Below are 12,771 nucleotides of genomic sequence, written 5' to 3'. Positions count from 1 at the left end.
GGAAAGGCTAGGCTGAACCGGCTCGACGCGAGGGGCTTGAGGAGACCTGGGTCGCGTTTATCGACGCGACTAGACCGGCTGCGGAAGGTCGTAGCACCACGCCAGGCAAGTCTGACGTGTAAGGTTACGGAAGTTTGTGCTTTTGCGGTGGATTGCCGGCGCGCTGGGGTACGCCGTACCCCGTACATGCTGGAGGAACAAGGCTGGTGATGAAGCACGATATGGCGTGTAGATATTCGCAGATAATCCGGTATGCCAGCATCATTGCATAGTAGTACTTTATGCCTACTTTCCAGGCTCAGGAGCCGCCAGAGATGCGCCTGACTGACGCACCCGCGCTCCTATGAGCCTAGGCCCAGGCTGAAGCCCAGGCTGCGGAAATTCTCGGCATTTTCCTTTTCCCGCGGTGGTCGGTCTCTTTCCAGCTAGGTAGGCAGATACCAAACGGTCTAACGCGGAAGCGGTAAGCCGACCGGAGAATGCGGCAAGGGGTATTTCGCGCTTCGGCACAATGGTACCCCGTAGCAGCGATGCGTGACGAGGCCTGGGACGCAAGTGAGGCCGTAGGGCCAGCACCTGAGCCGCACGAACGATGATGACTCACAGGCAGCCCCTCTTCTGCAGCGGCGGAGACGCAATCATGACTCACGGGCCTGAGGAACGGGCCGCACTGCGCACCTGACGGGCAGCGCGGTCACCAGATGGAAGTGTTTGAATTTTCGTCACATTCTCTTCAACCCCACGCGATCTAACCCGAAATACACGCGGCTCCACCACCCTGAAGAAACGCGGGCGCCTCGACAGGACTTTTGCCGCGAGTTGAGCGGGAGCAAGGAGACTACATATCAACCGACCTATGCCCCCCCCTAGTCATTCGACCCCCCCATAATAACTTAACAGACCTGACCAATGCTCTTTCCTAATATAGAGATACGCTAATAAATAGTAGTAGATCCTTTAATCTATAGTAGCCACTAGACTATAAGTATCTTTATATATATTTTTCTATAGTGAGTGATTTCCCTTATATTTTTACTAGGTATCCCTACCTAAGAACCTAATATTAAAAGTAGATAAAGTACTATTATATAGACTTTTCTATAGAAAGTGACTTCCTTTCTTTTATTAGGTAGGTACCTAGGTCCTTAGGTACTATACATAGAAAAGGTACCTTTATATATATTTTTTTATATAAAGTGACTTCTTATATTTCTACTAAGTACCTAGTACCTAGGTATCTACTAGGGATAGAAAAAGAGGTATCTTTATATATATATATCTATAGAAAGTGACTTCTTTAACTTCTTTTACTAGGTACCCCTACTATAGAACCTAAGAAATAGTAGAGAAAGTACTTTCCTATACTATTTTCTATATAAAGTGACTTCTTTAGTACTATTACTAGGTACCCTTACGTAAGAACCTAATAAAACAGTAGAGAAAGTACTTCTCCTTATATTTTATAAGGAAAGCAACTTCTTTAATTTCTTTTACTAGGTACCCCTACCTAAGAACCTAGTAAAATATCAGAGAAAGTATTTCTCCATAAAGTTTTCTATATAAAGTGACCTGACCCACTACTCCCTAATAAACCAATTATATTAAGAGTATAGCCCACAGCAATGGTCAGGTCAGTTAAGTTATTATGGGGGGGTCGGATGATAAGGGGGGGACATAGGTCGGTTGACCTGTACCCTCGGGAGCAAGTACGAATAAGCCAAAAAGATCCCAGGCCGCCAGGGCAAGCAAGCGACCAGCAGTCGCGGCCACGTCTCAGCGCCGGCACCTGATTGGTTCAGCGCCCCTGTCGTTGCGCGTCGGAGGAAGAAGAGGCGCAGCCGGTTAGCCGCCCGTAGACGTAGGGAGGAACTTAGGACGAACCTGCGCTATTTCTGTTTCGGCAGGACTCGGTAGCCGCCGGCTCGGCCCCGCGGGTTCGGTCTATCGAGTCCCTTTGGCAGCCATAAGGCCCATAAGGCGGAGCAGAGGATGCATAATTGCATCGGCGACAACACGACTGTAACGGGGTGGTCGGAGCAGTGTGGGGCTTGGTATTCGTTGCGGTCGCTCTTTCCCACAGTTTCTACGGGCCGGGCAGGCAGGGTGTTTCCTCCCACGGGGATCAATCAAGCCGCACGGCAAAAGGTTGGGCCTTTGTCAAAGCACCTTTCGAGGTGCGGACTGCGTGTGTTTTCATGTCGAACCGTCATTAAGAAGCTCTCATCGAGCCCTCGTATACCGTGTGCCACTACGGCCTCGATCCAGCCAAACCCACTTACAGACCGTGCATTCTATAACCAAGTGAACGACAAGTGACTGCCCCCGACGCCTTCTCATTGCTCATATCGCGCACAACACTTTCCGCAGGTCCATCAGAGCAGTATCCATAAACTTCCTGGCCTGCTCCTGTCTTTCTACCTCTCCCAGCAGCACGTACTCGCCTTCTTCTTCGCCCTCCTCATCCTCATCGTCCGACTCATCCTTCCTGTCAAGGCAAGTCAAAAACCCATGTATGATGTGGCGCATTTTATCCCCAGCCTCGATCGGGATGTAGGTCTCGTTGATGCGCAAAAGCACAGCTTTGTTCTGCCGCGGATACTTGGTGTACCGATCGGCTTCTTCCCTTTCGTTTGGCGCAAACTTTAACTTGGCAAACGCTTCCACGAAATCGTTCGACACGCCGGGGGGCTGGCCCTCACTGGCCTCGGTTCGCAATATGCTCCTCCAACGCAGAATCTCTATCATGCACACGCCAAGGCTGTAGACGTCATGCGCCATGGAGTAATCATGTTCCGAGGTCGGCAGCTGTCGCTCGGGGTGCTGGTATACTTTTCGTTGGGGCGTGACGGCATTGCTCAGAGTTGTGACATAGCCCTCTGCGACATGCCGGGCGCTTTGCCAACCAACGAGCCACGGGATCTGGTCTTCACTGGCCGTCTTCATTGGCGACTGGGCGGTTTCCACCACGAGAATATTTTCTGGCCGTATGTTCTTGTGCACGAGACCGAGGAGCTGAGCTTCCAGCACCGCGGTCGCGAGTTGACAGCACAGGTTGACGCGAAAGTTGAGAGACGGCTTGGCTGGATTCGCTGCGATGAACAAGGAGAGGCTGGGCGGAAAGTTTTCAGCAAAATCTCCCCCGAAAATCAGTTCAAACGCTCTCTTGCTAGGGTCGAGCTCCTCACGAAACCCGACCAGCTTGAACAAGCCGCGCGTTGGTTGGGCTCTCTGAAGCTTGCTGGCCAGTATAGCCACGCTCTCTTTCAAGGCCTCTCTGTCCTCCGTTGCCTTGAACGAAACCGGTTCGGCAAGGTACCATTTTGCTTTGCTTTTGCCGTCGTCAGTCGGCTCAGTCAGCTTCCCTTTGCATAGAAATACCCCGTTGGTCCACACTCTTCGGTTGTCAGCGTCAATGTAATTGAAGGTCTTTCCCGTGAGCAGCGTTGGAGGATTCCCGGCTAACTGCTTCTCGAGAAAGGACACATCGTCTCGAAACTCCATAAGCCGGCTTGACAGGACTCTAGAACCCCCGATGTCACGCAGTCTATCCTGCGCCTCATGCCGTGCTTTGGAGTTCAAAATAGACGAATTTTGCATCATAGTGTCTAGGAGATTGTTGATCTCTATCATTTGGTCCTTGATCCGCTCCCATTTTCGAGTCAGCCGTTCCTTATCAGCTGGTTGGATCAGCTGGCTTCTCAGAACCGGCTGTGCCGCTCTGACGTAATTGTCGAGCATCTGACGATTATCGTCGACCTCGAACATTTGAAGCTCTCGCAGAAGGAGATTGAGTTGCTTCTCCTTTGTCATGCGCCTATGAATTCGAGTTCCGCAGTCGAATAGTTGCTCCGCCGCACCAAGCGACGCGAGCGCGATGCCTGCAATCTCGAGGCCAGTCATGGCTTTTCACTCGCTGGATTTTCGTGTAAATTTTTCAAAACTGCAAGAATGCCCCAATCTTCAGGGCGAGATGGATCGAGTTTAGTTTTTACAATTGTAGCTTCCAAAGACGCAGGGTGTCCGGACTTGCAGAGCACAGTATCAAGATCGAGGGCAGCTTACAACGCCTGCACTCCATTAGCCCGGATGGAATCAGAGCGAGAAAACATGTCACCATCTTGTCTGGCTGACTGCATTTAGCTGCAGTAAGGCAACCAATTGAAATCACACCGACAGCCACTGAGTCAATACCACGCATGGTGTTGGCCGTCTGAATCGATATCACGCAGTTCAGGGAACACAAGGATACGCCACCCCAACCAATGCAGTCCTCTCCGCATGTTTCTTTCCAAGTTGAACAAGCTGCAGTGTGATGACGCAGGGAAATGGGGCCCCGAAAGGAAGCTCTCTCAGCCTCGTATGGTGGCCTCGAAAGAGGAGTCATTAAGAACCTGAGGGTTCCGTACCTTGGTCCTGCTTCTAGTGACGGCTACACACTTCTTTTCGCGCCAGGCTAACTATCAAGCCTGCCCCATAATCCCGGAATTTTATGCGCCAGTTGAATTGGATCAGTCTGCTCTATGATGGCTGAGGTTTGTGGAGCCGCGGGATCAATAGTGACTGCGGTGGACATGGTCAACAACCTATTAAATATCACCAAACAAGTCGACACCCCATCGGTACCAAGCGAGCCGGCGGCTTTTGATAATTTGATTACAGAACTTCAACTAATTGACCACCTATTTCTGAAAGCCCGAGATACTCTTGAGCAGCAAGACACCTACAATACTGGCTCCAACTACTCTAAAAGCCTCCGAGAAACTGTCTCACGTTTAATAGAAACGCTCCATGCTCTTCAGGAGCAAATTCAAAAAAAGTGAGGTGAACAAAGGCTCCAACCGACTCCCGGTAACCCATTGGTGGAAGCGCCAACCTATCAGTCGGAAACTAAACAAATATGTCGACGAAATACAACAACTTCGCCAAAATTTGCAACTCCTCTCGGGAAGCACTGACTGGAACGCTCCTCGGCGCGGAACCTCTACGAAAGAGGCACTGCGGTGGAATACCTCCTTGGACTTCACAGAAAAGCATAGACAGATCCTTAAGAGAGCCGAGTCGGACACACTCTCTCCAGTCTACAAAGATGCCACTTTCCTCACATGGGTGGAGCGACCCGGGAAGGTGCTGTGGTGTACTGGACCCCGTAAGTCTTTCAAAGGTTTTAATCAAAAAAAAAAAAAAAAAAAAAAAAAAAAAAAAAGGGGGGGGGGGGGGGGGGGGGGAGAAGGGCTTTCATAAGCTATGTAAAAGGACCCCGGGACTAATTGAGACTCTTTGGCCAAAAGCTGGGTCAGGTAAAACGGTGCAAAGGTGAGTCACTCGAAGACGAGTCGAAGGGGGCCAAGGGTTTTGAAGCCCGCTAGCTAACGAGCTTATAGCTGCCTTGCCATCGAACATCTTACCCAACGATTCCGCCCTCCCAACTTTGTAGGTTATGTATACTTCGACATGAATGAATACAAACCGGCCGATATTGTGGGGTGTCTCATTAAGCAGTGCGTTCTGTATTTGAACAATTCAAAGGCTTCAGAGGAGCTAAAGGCCGCAAATCTCTTGAGAAACAAAGGTTCAGAAGGCCCAGGATTTACATATGCGTCCAGGATCCTATGGAGTTTATTGGTTCAAGCCCGTAGGGTGTTCTTGGTTTTTGATGCTGTAGATCAGTACCCCGGTCACTCGGAAGATTTGGTCCACAAGCTTCTCGAAACGATGGGCATGAAACATATCAACGTCTTCATGACGTCCAGGGTAGCTTTATCAAGCAAGAAGCTTTTTGTTGGTGCTCTACGGTTAGAGGTTCGCGCCCGAGACGAGGACATTTCAACGTATATTCGGCAACGGTTGGAAAACTGGCCCCCGGTGACGAGACTTGCGGTAGGGCGTCCCGGTTTTGTGAGCCAAGTTACCAGGAGCATTACTGAGAAAGCCTCGGGACTGTGAGCACCAAATATATCACGTTGTCTTATTTTCTTGTTGAGCAGAGTTCTGACACTCTTTCTTGGCAGATTGCTCTGGGCCAAGCTTGCCATGGATGAGTTGGAGTCTCATCAAGCTCTCAGTGAGGCAAGACTTGATGAGCTTCTTCGGGACCTTCCCGCAGACATGGTCAAACTGTACACTCGAATCCTGGAGCGTTTAATGAAGCGAGACCGTAATGACTCTTCTGTAGCAGTGGAGATGCTAACATGGTTGGCCTTTGCCAAAAGACCGCTTACATCAATCGAACTGCAAACAGCACTAGCGGTGAGGGCCGGGATTTTCGAAATAGACGAATCTCTCGCGATCCCCGTACAGTCATTCACGAATATTTTGATGAGCCTCATATCCATAGATCGGAGTCAGCGAGTTCTACTTATTCACCAGTCTCTGGAAAAGTTTCTGCAGAGTTGGCTGCCAAGGCAACTAGATCCGTCGCATGGTGGCCCTCACGCTTTGATTATGCGAAAATGCATCACTTACCTTCAGATGAAAGAATTCTGCAACAAGATACCGAGAACGTACTCGGACCTGCGTGATAAGCTCTGTCAGCATCCGCTGCTACAATATGCTGCGCTGTACTGGGGCTACCACGCACGGAACTGCTACAAGGATGTCGAGATGGAGGTCTTGGGTTTCCTAAATTCGCAATGCGGCATCGCCACCTCTGGGCTGGTCATGGCACAGAATGAAGAATACCCGGGCCGGTATGATGAGGCCTATGAGGGAATGCTTGGCATCCATCTTGCCTCCGCTTGCGGCCTCACCGAGGTTGCCGCTCGCCTAATACGCAACAGAGTCGATCTCGAATCACAGACCGAAGGAAACTGGACAGCCCTGCATTGGCTGTCGAGGCTGGGGCTACAAGGCCACATCTTTTTGTTCTTCCAATTCGTAGATCCTCGCCGAGTCCAAATGCTGATTCAGATGACGACCAAGCTCGACAGGTGGACTGCTCTTCACCTTGCAGCCAAGGGAGGCCACTTGCCCGTCATGGAAGTCCTCGTTCAGCACGGTGCGGCCTTGGATTCCGTAGATGCGCAGGGTCGAACGCCGCTTCACTTGGCCTGTTGGTTTGGCCACATCCCAGTCGTTTGCTTTCTGCTATGCATGGGGGCAGATCCCAACATACAGAATATTCATGGCATGACGGCTCTTCATTGCGCCAGTAGAGCAGGAAATCTGAACTTGGTGAGGGAACTTGTGGGCTCAAGACGTCAAAAGCTGGATATCCAAGACACGCTCGGCCTGACTGCTCTTGACGAGGCCATCCGAAAGAATCACGAGCAGGTGGTAAGGTTTCTGAGCAGAGCTGGCGCGATCCCAGGCACCAGAAAAACGCCGCGGCACCTGGAAGAGCCCTCGGCGACGCCGATTGTCTGGAAGAATGTGCCCAGAGACTTTAACTGGAAGACCTATCAGGTCGACAAGGACAAGACGTTGCAGATCAAGCAAGGCGCACAGTTTTCATGCGAGGTACTGGTACAGCCGGGAAGTCCAGACTTGGTGAGTTAGTTCTCCTCCCACTTGTTGCCGTCGGAGGCAAATGTTGGGGCCCTTTTGTGGCTCCCGAAACTTACTGCAACCCTGGAAGTCTCGTCCGACTAATGTATTCAACCGAAGAGAGTCTTCCGGAAGACGTTTATAATTACCAAGGAAGCAATGGAAATGAATGATGAATATACTTCCCTGGCGCACGGCAAGAGTGGGCAGAAATATTCTCTGTCTGAGCGACAAATCCTCGACATGCTGCAGCATCCCCATGTCGTGCTCTATCTCGACTCAGATAGCGACCCGGAAATGAACGCTTTCCTTCTTTACATGGAGTATTGCGACATGGGCGACCTGCAACAGGCCCACAGCCTGGATCCAAAAGTGCAGATAAAGGACAAAACGGACAGAAAGCTTGGGTTTTGGCAGCCCAAGCCTGGCACACACGTCTCATCAAAAGCCCTCAATGGCGCGGCTATTTGGGGTCTGCTGTGGCAGCTGAGCTCTGCCCTTGCCTACCTACACTACGGCCTGTCCCTGCACCACGACGCGGAAGGACCATGCCAATGTCGCTTTGAGCGAGATTGGAAATATGTCATTCATCGAGATGTGAAGCCGGCCAACGGTATGCTTCTTCAATAACTGAAAATCGCCAACGGTACTGATACTAGGTATATGCAGTTGTAAAGCAGAGTATCGGGTCAAACGAATACATCTTCAAGCTGTGTGACCTGGGCATAGCGACTGCTGCGGGCCAAGGCGGACAAGTGAACAAGACCCAATGGATTGGAAGCGACGGGATGAAGCCTCCTGTAGGTCCCTGCTCACTTGCTTGGATTATGTCGGTTTTTTTATTTTTTTTTTCCCCCTGGCTTGTCCTTTTCTTGCATGGGCCCGCTTCGAGTATGCCGGTCGGCTGATGAATAATGCAGCAAGTTCAGCAGGGTGACAACTGGACTCGAAAGGGGGATATTTTCTGCCTAGGAGGTGAGATTATCAAGGTTTCAAGGTTTCATTCTTGGACAAAGCAAACTGACACGTTTCTTTCGTTCACAAAGAGACAGTCCGGCTCACTTACAAATGCAAGCAAGATGCATTGCTAAATTCTAGAGAATTCCGCGATCTCATGGCCGGTTGCGTGAAAGCAGACGAGAGGGACAGACCGAGCAGCTTGGACATTATGCAGCTGGCGTACCAAGAATTGGCCAAGAGCAAGCGATTACACGAGTTGCCAGACGTCGTAACCGACGAGATGGAATCAGTACACTCGTACCTGGCCGCAGAGAAGGGCAGATACTGGCAACGGGCAATCCGCCTCGTCGCCGAACTCTTGGATGACGACGCTCCTATGGAGGCGAGGGCACCAAAGAGCACCGAAGACTGACGCTCAAACGACTCAAGGCACTGTTCGAGGATATCTCGGATGACGCGTTCGAGGAGGACACATACGAGTATTCCTTGCATCTGCTGGTGCTTCTGGACGACTTCGGCTGGACAGACTCGGACGAATCTGGTTCCGAGCCAGAGGACCCCGACCAGGGCTTCTTCTCCAAGCTCTCGAATCTCTTGTCCTCTGGCTCGGACCCCAACGCCGCATGGGAGGTTTCCGGCTGGACGGCGCTGCATCTCGCGGCCCAAGAGGGGAAAGAGGCGGTTTTCGGCCTGCTGCTCGGCCACGGAGCCGATGCGCACAGGAGAGACGCTCACGGGACGACGGCCATGGAGTACGCAGAGAGGCAGGGCTTAACCGTGAAGCTGGAGCAACTGGCCTTGGCGGACATGACGGGGCCCAGCATGCGGGAGGGAACAATCATCCACCATGGCGGTATAGTCGGGGCAGGCTCTAACCTGAGGGGTGTCTTGTCGTCGTTTGATAAGACGTCCTTTTGGAGGTACTGAGCTTGACGGAGGCTGCTGGCATGGGAGGATGGATTTCGCAGCTGTTTTCTGCGAAAGTAGGCAGAGATGGGTCAGGCTGGGTCGTCATCTTGACAGGCGGGATAAATATGTGTGTTTTGGCATCGTAGCGAGCGCTCTTTTGGCGGAATCTGGATTCAGGCACTGCAGCCAGCAATGGAGTCAAAGAAACACCCGGCCAGTGATGAACAATGTGGCGGCGGACGTCTTTGAAGCGTGACCGGAGGCGCCTGATGGCCCAAGTACAGCAACAGGCCAGTTACGACATGACCGTTGCAACATATCGTTGTAGAACAAACACCCGGCTGGTGAAAATCTCGGGGTGAAAATCACGGGGTGAAAATCACGGGGTGGCATACGTTTCTGGTTGCCGTAGAGTCGGACGGCCTACAGGAGAAGCCGACGGCTAGAAGCAGCGAGGGATTAGCAGCGAGGGATTCTCCGCAGCGCCCGTGAATCGCTTGCGAGCGCCGTCGCAGGGAATAAGCTCTTGTTGCGCCAACCGAGATGCAGACCCGGTCAAAACGCCCTGGTAGAAAAGGCCGCGCAGCCGGGTCACAACGGCCATGCGCGGCGCTGCCACGAACGCCAGCCATCCTCATGTTTCAAACGGTAGATTTGGTCAAAGAAACGGCCAGTTTCCACGCCACCGGGGCTGGCGAGGGTCCGCCTCGCCATTGATATACACAAACGAGCGGACTTGGCCAACCGCCCGCTTTTCCTCCCCCTTCCTCCCAGGTTCTGCTTCACCCGCCCCGCCCCGCCCCGGCTTACAAGCTCTTGCCCGTGCGCTCTGCCTCCAGCTCCCGCTCCGCCTGCTGGTAATACTTGGCCGTGTCGACGCCGTGCTGGCCATGGTTGACAAAGTTGAACCACGGCACCGCGCTGAAGAACAGGGCCGAGTACCTGCTCTGCCGCGCCGCAACGCCCTGCAGGTACGGGCTGAGCTTGCTCTCGCCGTAGAGGGGCTCGCCGGCCTTGACCTTGGCCACCATTTCGCGCATGTCCATGTCGACTTCGCGCCGGTTCTCGGTGGCGCCGTAGAAGCGGACTGCGTGGTGTTTCCCCCCCAAGCGCCCGGGGGGGCGGTCCTTCGTGTTAGCGACTTGCCTATGCCCGACGGGTCTTGTCCGGGCTGCTCTCGTCGGATTGGCGGGCGGGGAGGGATGAGGGGGGGGGAGGGGGCAACCGGGTGCGACGTACGGCATGATCGCTGGTAAAAGTAGAGGAAGCCGCCGGCGAGGCCGACAAAGCCCGCCAGCCGCATGGCCTTGGCCAAGCCGCCCTTGCCGACGCGCGACGGGGCAAACTTCTCGAGCGTGTACAGAGCCGTCGGGGCGAAGGCGGCGGCCAGACCGCCGGCGAGGTAGTCGGACGGGCGGGCGTATCGAACGACGCGCTTGAAGTGGCTGTCTCTTTGCGTCAGCGATTCCCCCCCGGTCTAGTTTCTCCGTCGCGGTCTTCGGGGTGGAGAAGAGGCGCCATACGTACGGGTCGTTGTCAATCAGCTGGACGTGGACGGGGGGGCGCATCTTGTCAGCAAACGAGGCCTGGCGACTGGGCGCCAGCTGAGGGGGGAGCGTACCGGGTAGTCGGTCTTGACGACCTTGCTGGTCCCGACGTAGGTCGGGCCCGTCTGCTTGGTCGCGGTTTCAGCCATTGCGCGGGTGTTGCGTTCGCCCCAAAGCTGGTTGATGTCTCGCAAGTCTTTGGTGATGATGGGCAGCTTCGGGAGCCAGGTTGGTTGGTTGGTGCCTGAGGATGGCATCACGCGGGAGGCCCGTTTCCGGCAGGTCACGTGATGTGCGCGCGGCGCGAGTCGCGTCTCAGCAGACAAGCTACGCGTTGAGAGGTGCGGAGCGCAAACTTGCTTCCAAGCCGGTGCCTGCCTGCCTCTTGAATCCCAACGTGCCGCGCCATACATCGGTTCCCTCCCAACGAGCCATCATGCCGACGCTCCTTTCCGCCGGGCAGCTTCCGCCCAACCGACACGACGATCTCGAAAACTACGACGTAGACGACCCCTTTGCGACGCCCAGCCCCCCGTCGTCCCCGAAGAAGCGCAAGGAGCCGTCGTCCCAAGGCCTCGGCATCGACCACGAGGTTTCCGTGCAGAAGCGCGCGAGGCCGCCCAACGTCAAGCTCGACGAGGACAGGTAAGCAAAGCCGGCCACCGATTCCCCCCCCCTCCCCTCGCGAATAACCGTTTTGCCCCGGCGTCGCGACTCACCGCCCGCCAGGCTGCTCGGGCCGGCCGGCCTCCCCCGGCTGCGCCAGCGGGCGCGCGACCTCAAGATCAAGGGCAAGGGGCACGAGTTCGCCGACGCCGCGCGCCTGCTCGCCCTGTACCAGATGTGGCTGGACGACCTGTTCCCCAAGGCCAGGTTCCTCGACGCGCTGGCCATGGTGGAAAAGGCCGGGCACAAGAAGCGCGTGCTGGCGGCGCGGAACGAGATGCTGAGGCGGGGGAGCGCGGCTGGCCGGCCGGAGGAGGAGCAGCAGCAGCAGCAGCAGCAGGAGGAGGAGGAGGAGGAACCCGGCCGGGCGGCGCGGCCGGGCGAGGGACATGGCACGCCGGCGGGGAGCGACGGCGCCCCAGACGAGGAGGACCTGTACGGGGCGACGCCGAGGAAGGCCCCCCGGGTGGCGGCCGCGCCGGACGACGATGCGGACGACTTGGATGCGTTGATGGCGGAGGCGGAGGCGGAGGCGGAGGCGGAGGGGCGGGCCGGCGCGCGCGCGGACGACCATGATCTGGACGCGCTGATTGCAGAAGCGGAAGCTCGGGACGGGGGGCCCGGGGCCCCGGAGCCAGGCAGCTTCGCGGACGACGAGGCGGCGATGCTGGAAACAGAGGGCCTGTAACGGCGGGCACACGCCGCAACGCACATGTCCCAAACACAAGGCGACTCTCCGCACGCGAGCCCGAGACACTGCCGTAGCCGGCGCTGCCCCCCCGCCATCCCGGTCCAGCCCGTCAAGCAGCGCAAGACGGCGCCGCGAGCGACCTTCCCCCGCGCTGCAGGCGGGCCATGTCACTGCGCGCCCTGTTGCCAAGCTGGCCTCGCCAGCATTCCGCGGCACCGCACCGCAGGCTGGCCGTGTGGCCCAAGCCATTACGGAGTCTTGTCTTTTTTTTTTTTTTTTTTTTTTTTTTTACCCCCTCTCACAGGTAGCTGAAAAACCCCTGCTCTTGCGCCTTGCTTCACGGGCTCTACGAGGGGCAAGATGGACTTTTTCTTTTTTTTTTTGCCTCGGGCGTCGTGTGTGTGTGTGTGGTGTGTGGCTTGGTGATCCCCAGAGCGTCCCTTTGCACGTTGCACTTCTCGGATAGCCAGGGCGGTCGAAACGTGTAAATCTCGCAGGGGGGGGGCCGGCTGGTAG

At 55.0% G+C, this 12,771-nt stretch overlaps 4 protein-coding genes across 4 annotated transcripts; 2 read left to right on the top strand and 2 right to left on the bottom strand.

Annotated features, from left to right (window-relative positions):
- Positions 1-2,340: 2,340 nt before the first annotated feature.
- Positions 2,341-3,900, bottom strand: UV8b_05863 (uncharacterized protein; the record flags this gene model as incomplete). The annotated part of the gene is made up of 1 exon (XM_043143360.1): positions 2,341-3,900. One exon carries the CDS (start codon positions 3,898-3,900, stop codon positions 2,341-2,343), a length of 1,560 nt encoding a protein of 519 aa, XP_042999293.1.
- Positions 3,901-5,451: 1,551 nt separating this feature from the next.
- On the top strand, positions 5,452-9,369 carry UV8b_05862 (uncharacterized protein; the record flags this gene model as incomplete). The annotated part of the gene is made up of 7 exons (XM_043143359.1): positions 5,452-5,939; positions 6,009-7,485; positions 7,603-8,095; positions 8,152-8,282; positions 8,403-8,457; positions 8,529-8,731; positions 8,872-9,369. 7 exons carry the CDS (start codon positions 5,452-5,454, stop codon positions 9,367-9,369), a joined length of 3,345 nt encoding a protein of 1,114 aa, XP_042999292.1.
- A 788-nt stretch (positions 9,370-10,157) lies between these two features.
- On the bottom strand, positions 10,158-11,047 carry UV8b_05861 (uncharacterized protein; the record flags this gene model as incomplete). Its single annotated transcript, XM_043143358.1, has 4 exons — positions 10,158-10,438; positions 10,591-10,796; positions 10,879-10,895; positions 10,973-11,047. 4 exons carry the CDS (start codon positions 11,045-11,047, stop codon positions 10,158-10,160), a joined length of 579 nt encoding a protein of 192 aa, XP_042999291.1.
- A 287-nt stretch (positions 11,048-11,334) lies between these two features.
- On the top strand, positions 11,335-12,252 carry UV8b_05860 (uncharacterized protein; the record flags this gene model as incomplete). The annotated part of the gene is made up of 2 exons (XM_043143357.1): positions 11,335-11,543; positions 11,628-12,252. 2 exons carry the CDS (start codon positions 11,335-11,337, stop codon positions 12,250-12,252), a joined length of 834 nt encoding a protein of 277 aa, XP_042999290.1.
- Positions 12,253-12,771: the final 519 nt, after the last annotated feature.

Source organism: Ustilaginoidea virens, chromosome 4 (assembly GCF_000687475.1).
Source record: "Ustilaginoidea virens chromosome 4, complete sequence".
Taxonomy (NCBI): domain Eukaryota; kingdom Fungi; phylum Ascomycota; class Sordariomycetes; order Hypocreales; family Clavicipitaceae; genus Ustilaginoidea; species Ustilaginoidea virens.
Note: the sequence above shows the minus strand (reverse complement) of the source record. Positions and strands in the feature narration are given on the sequence as shown.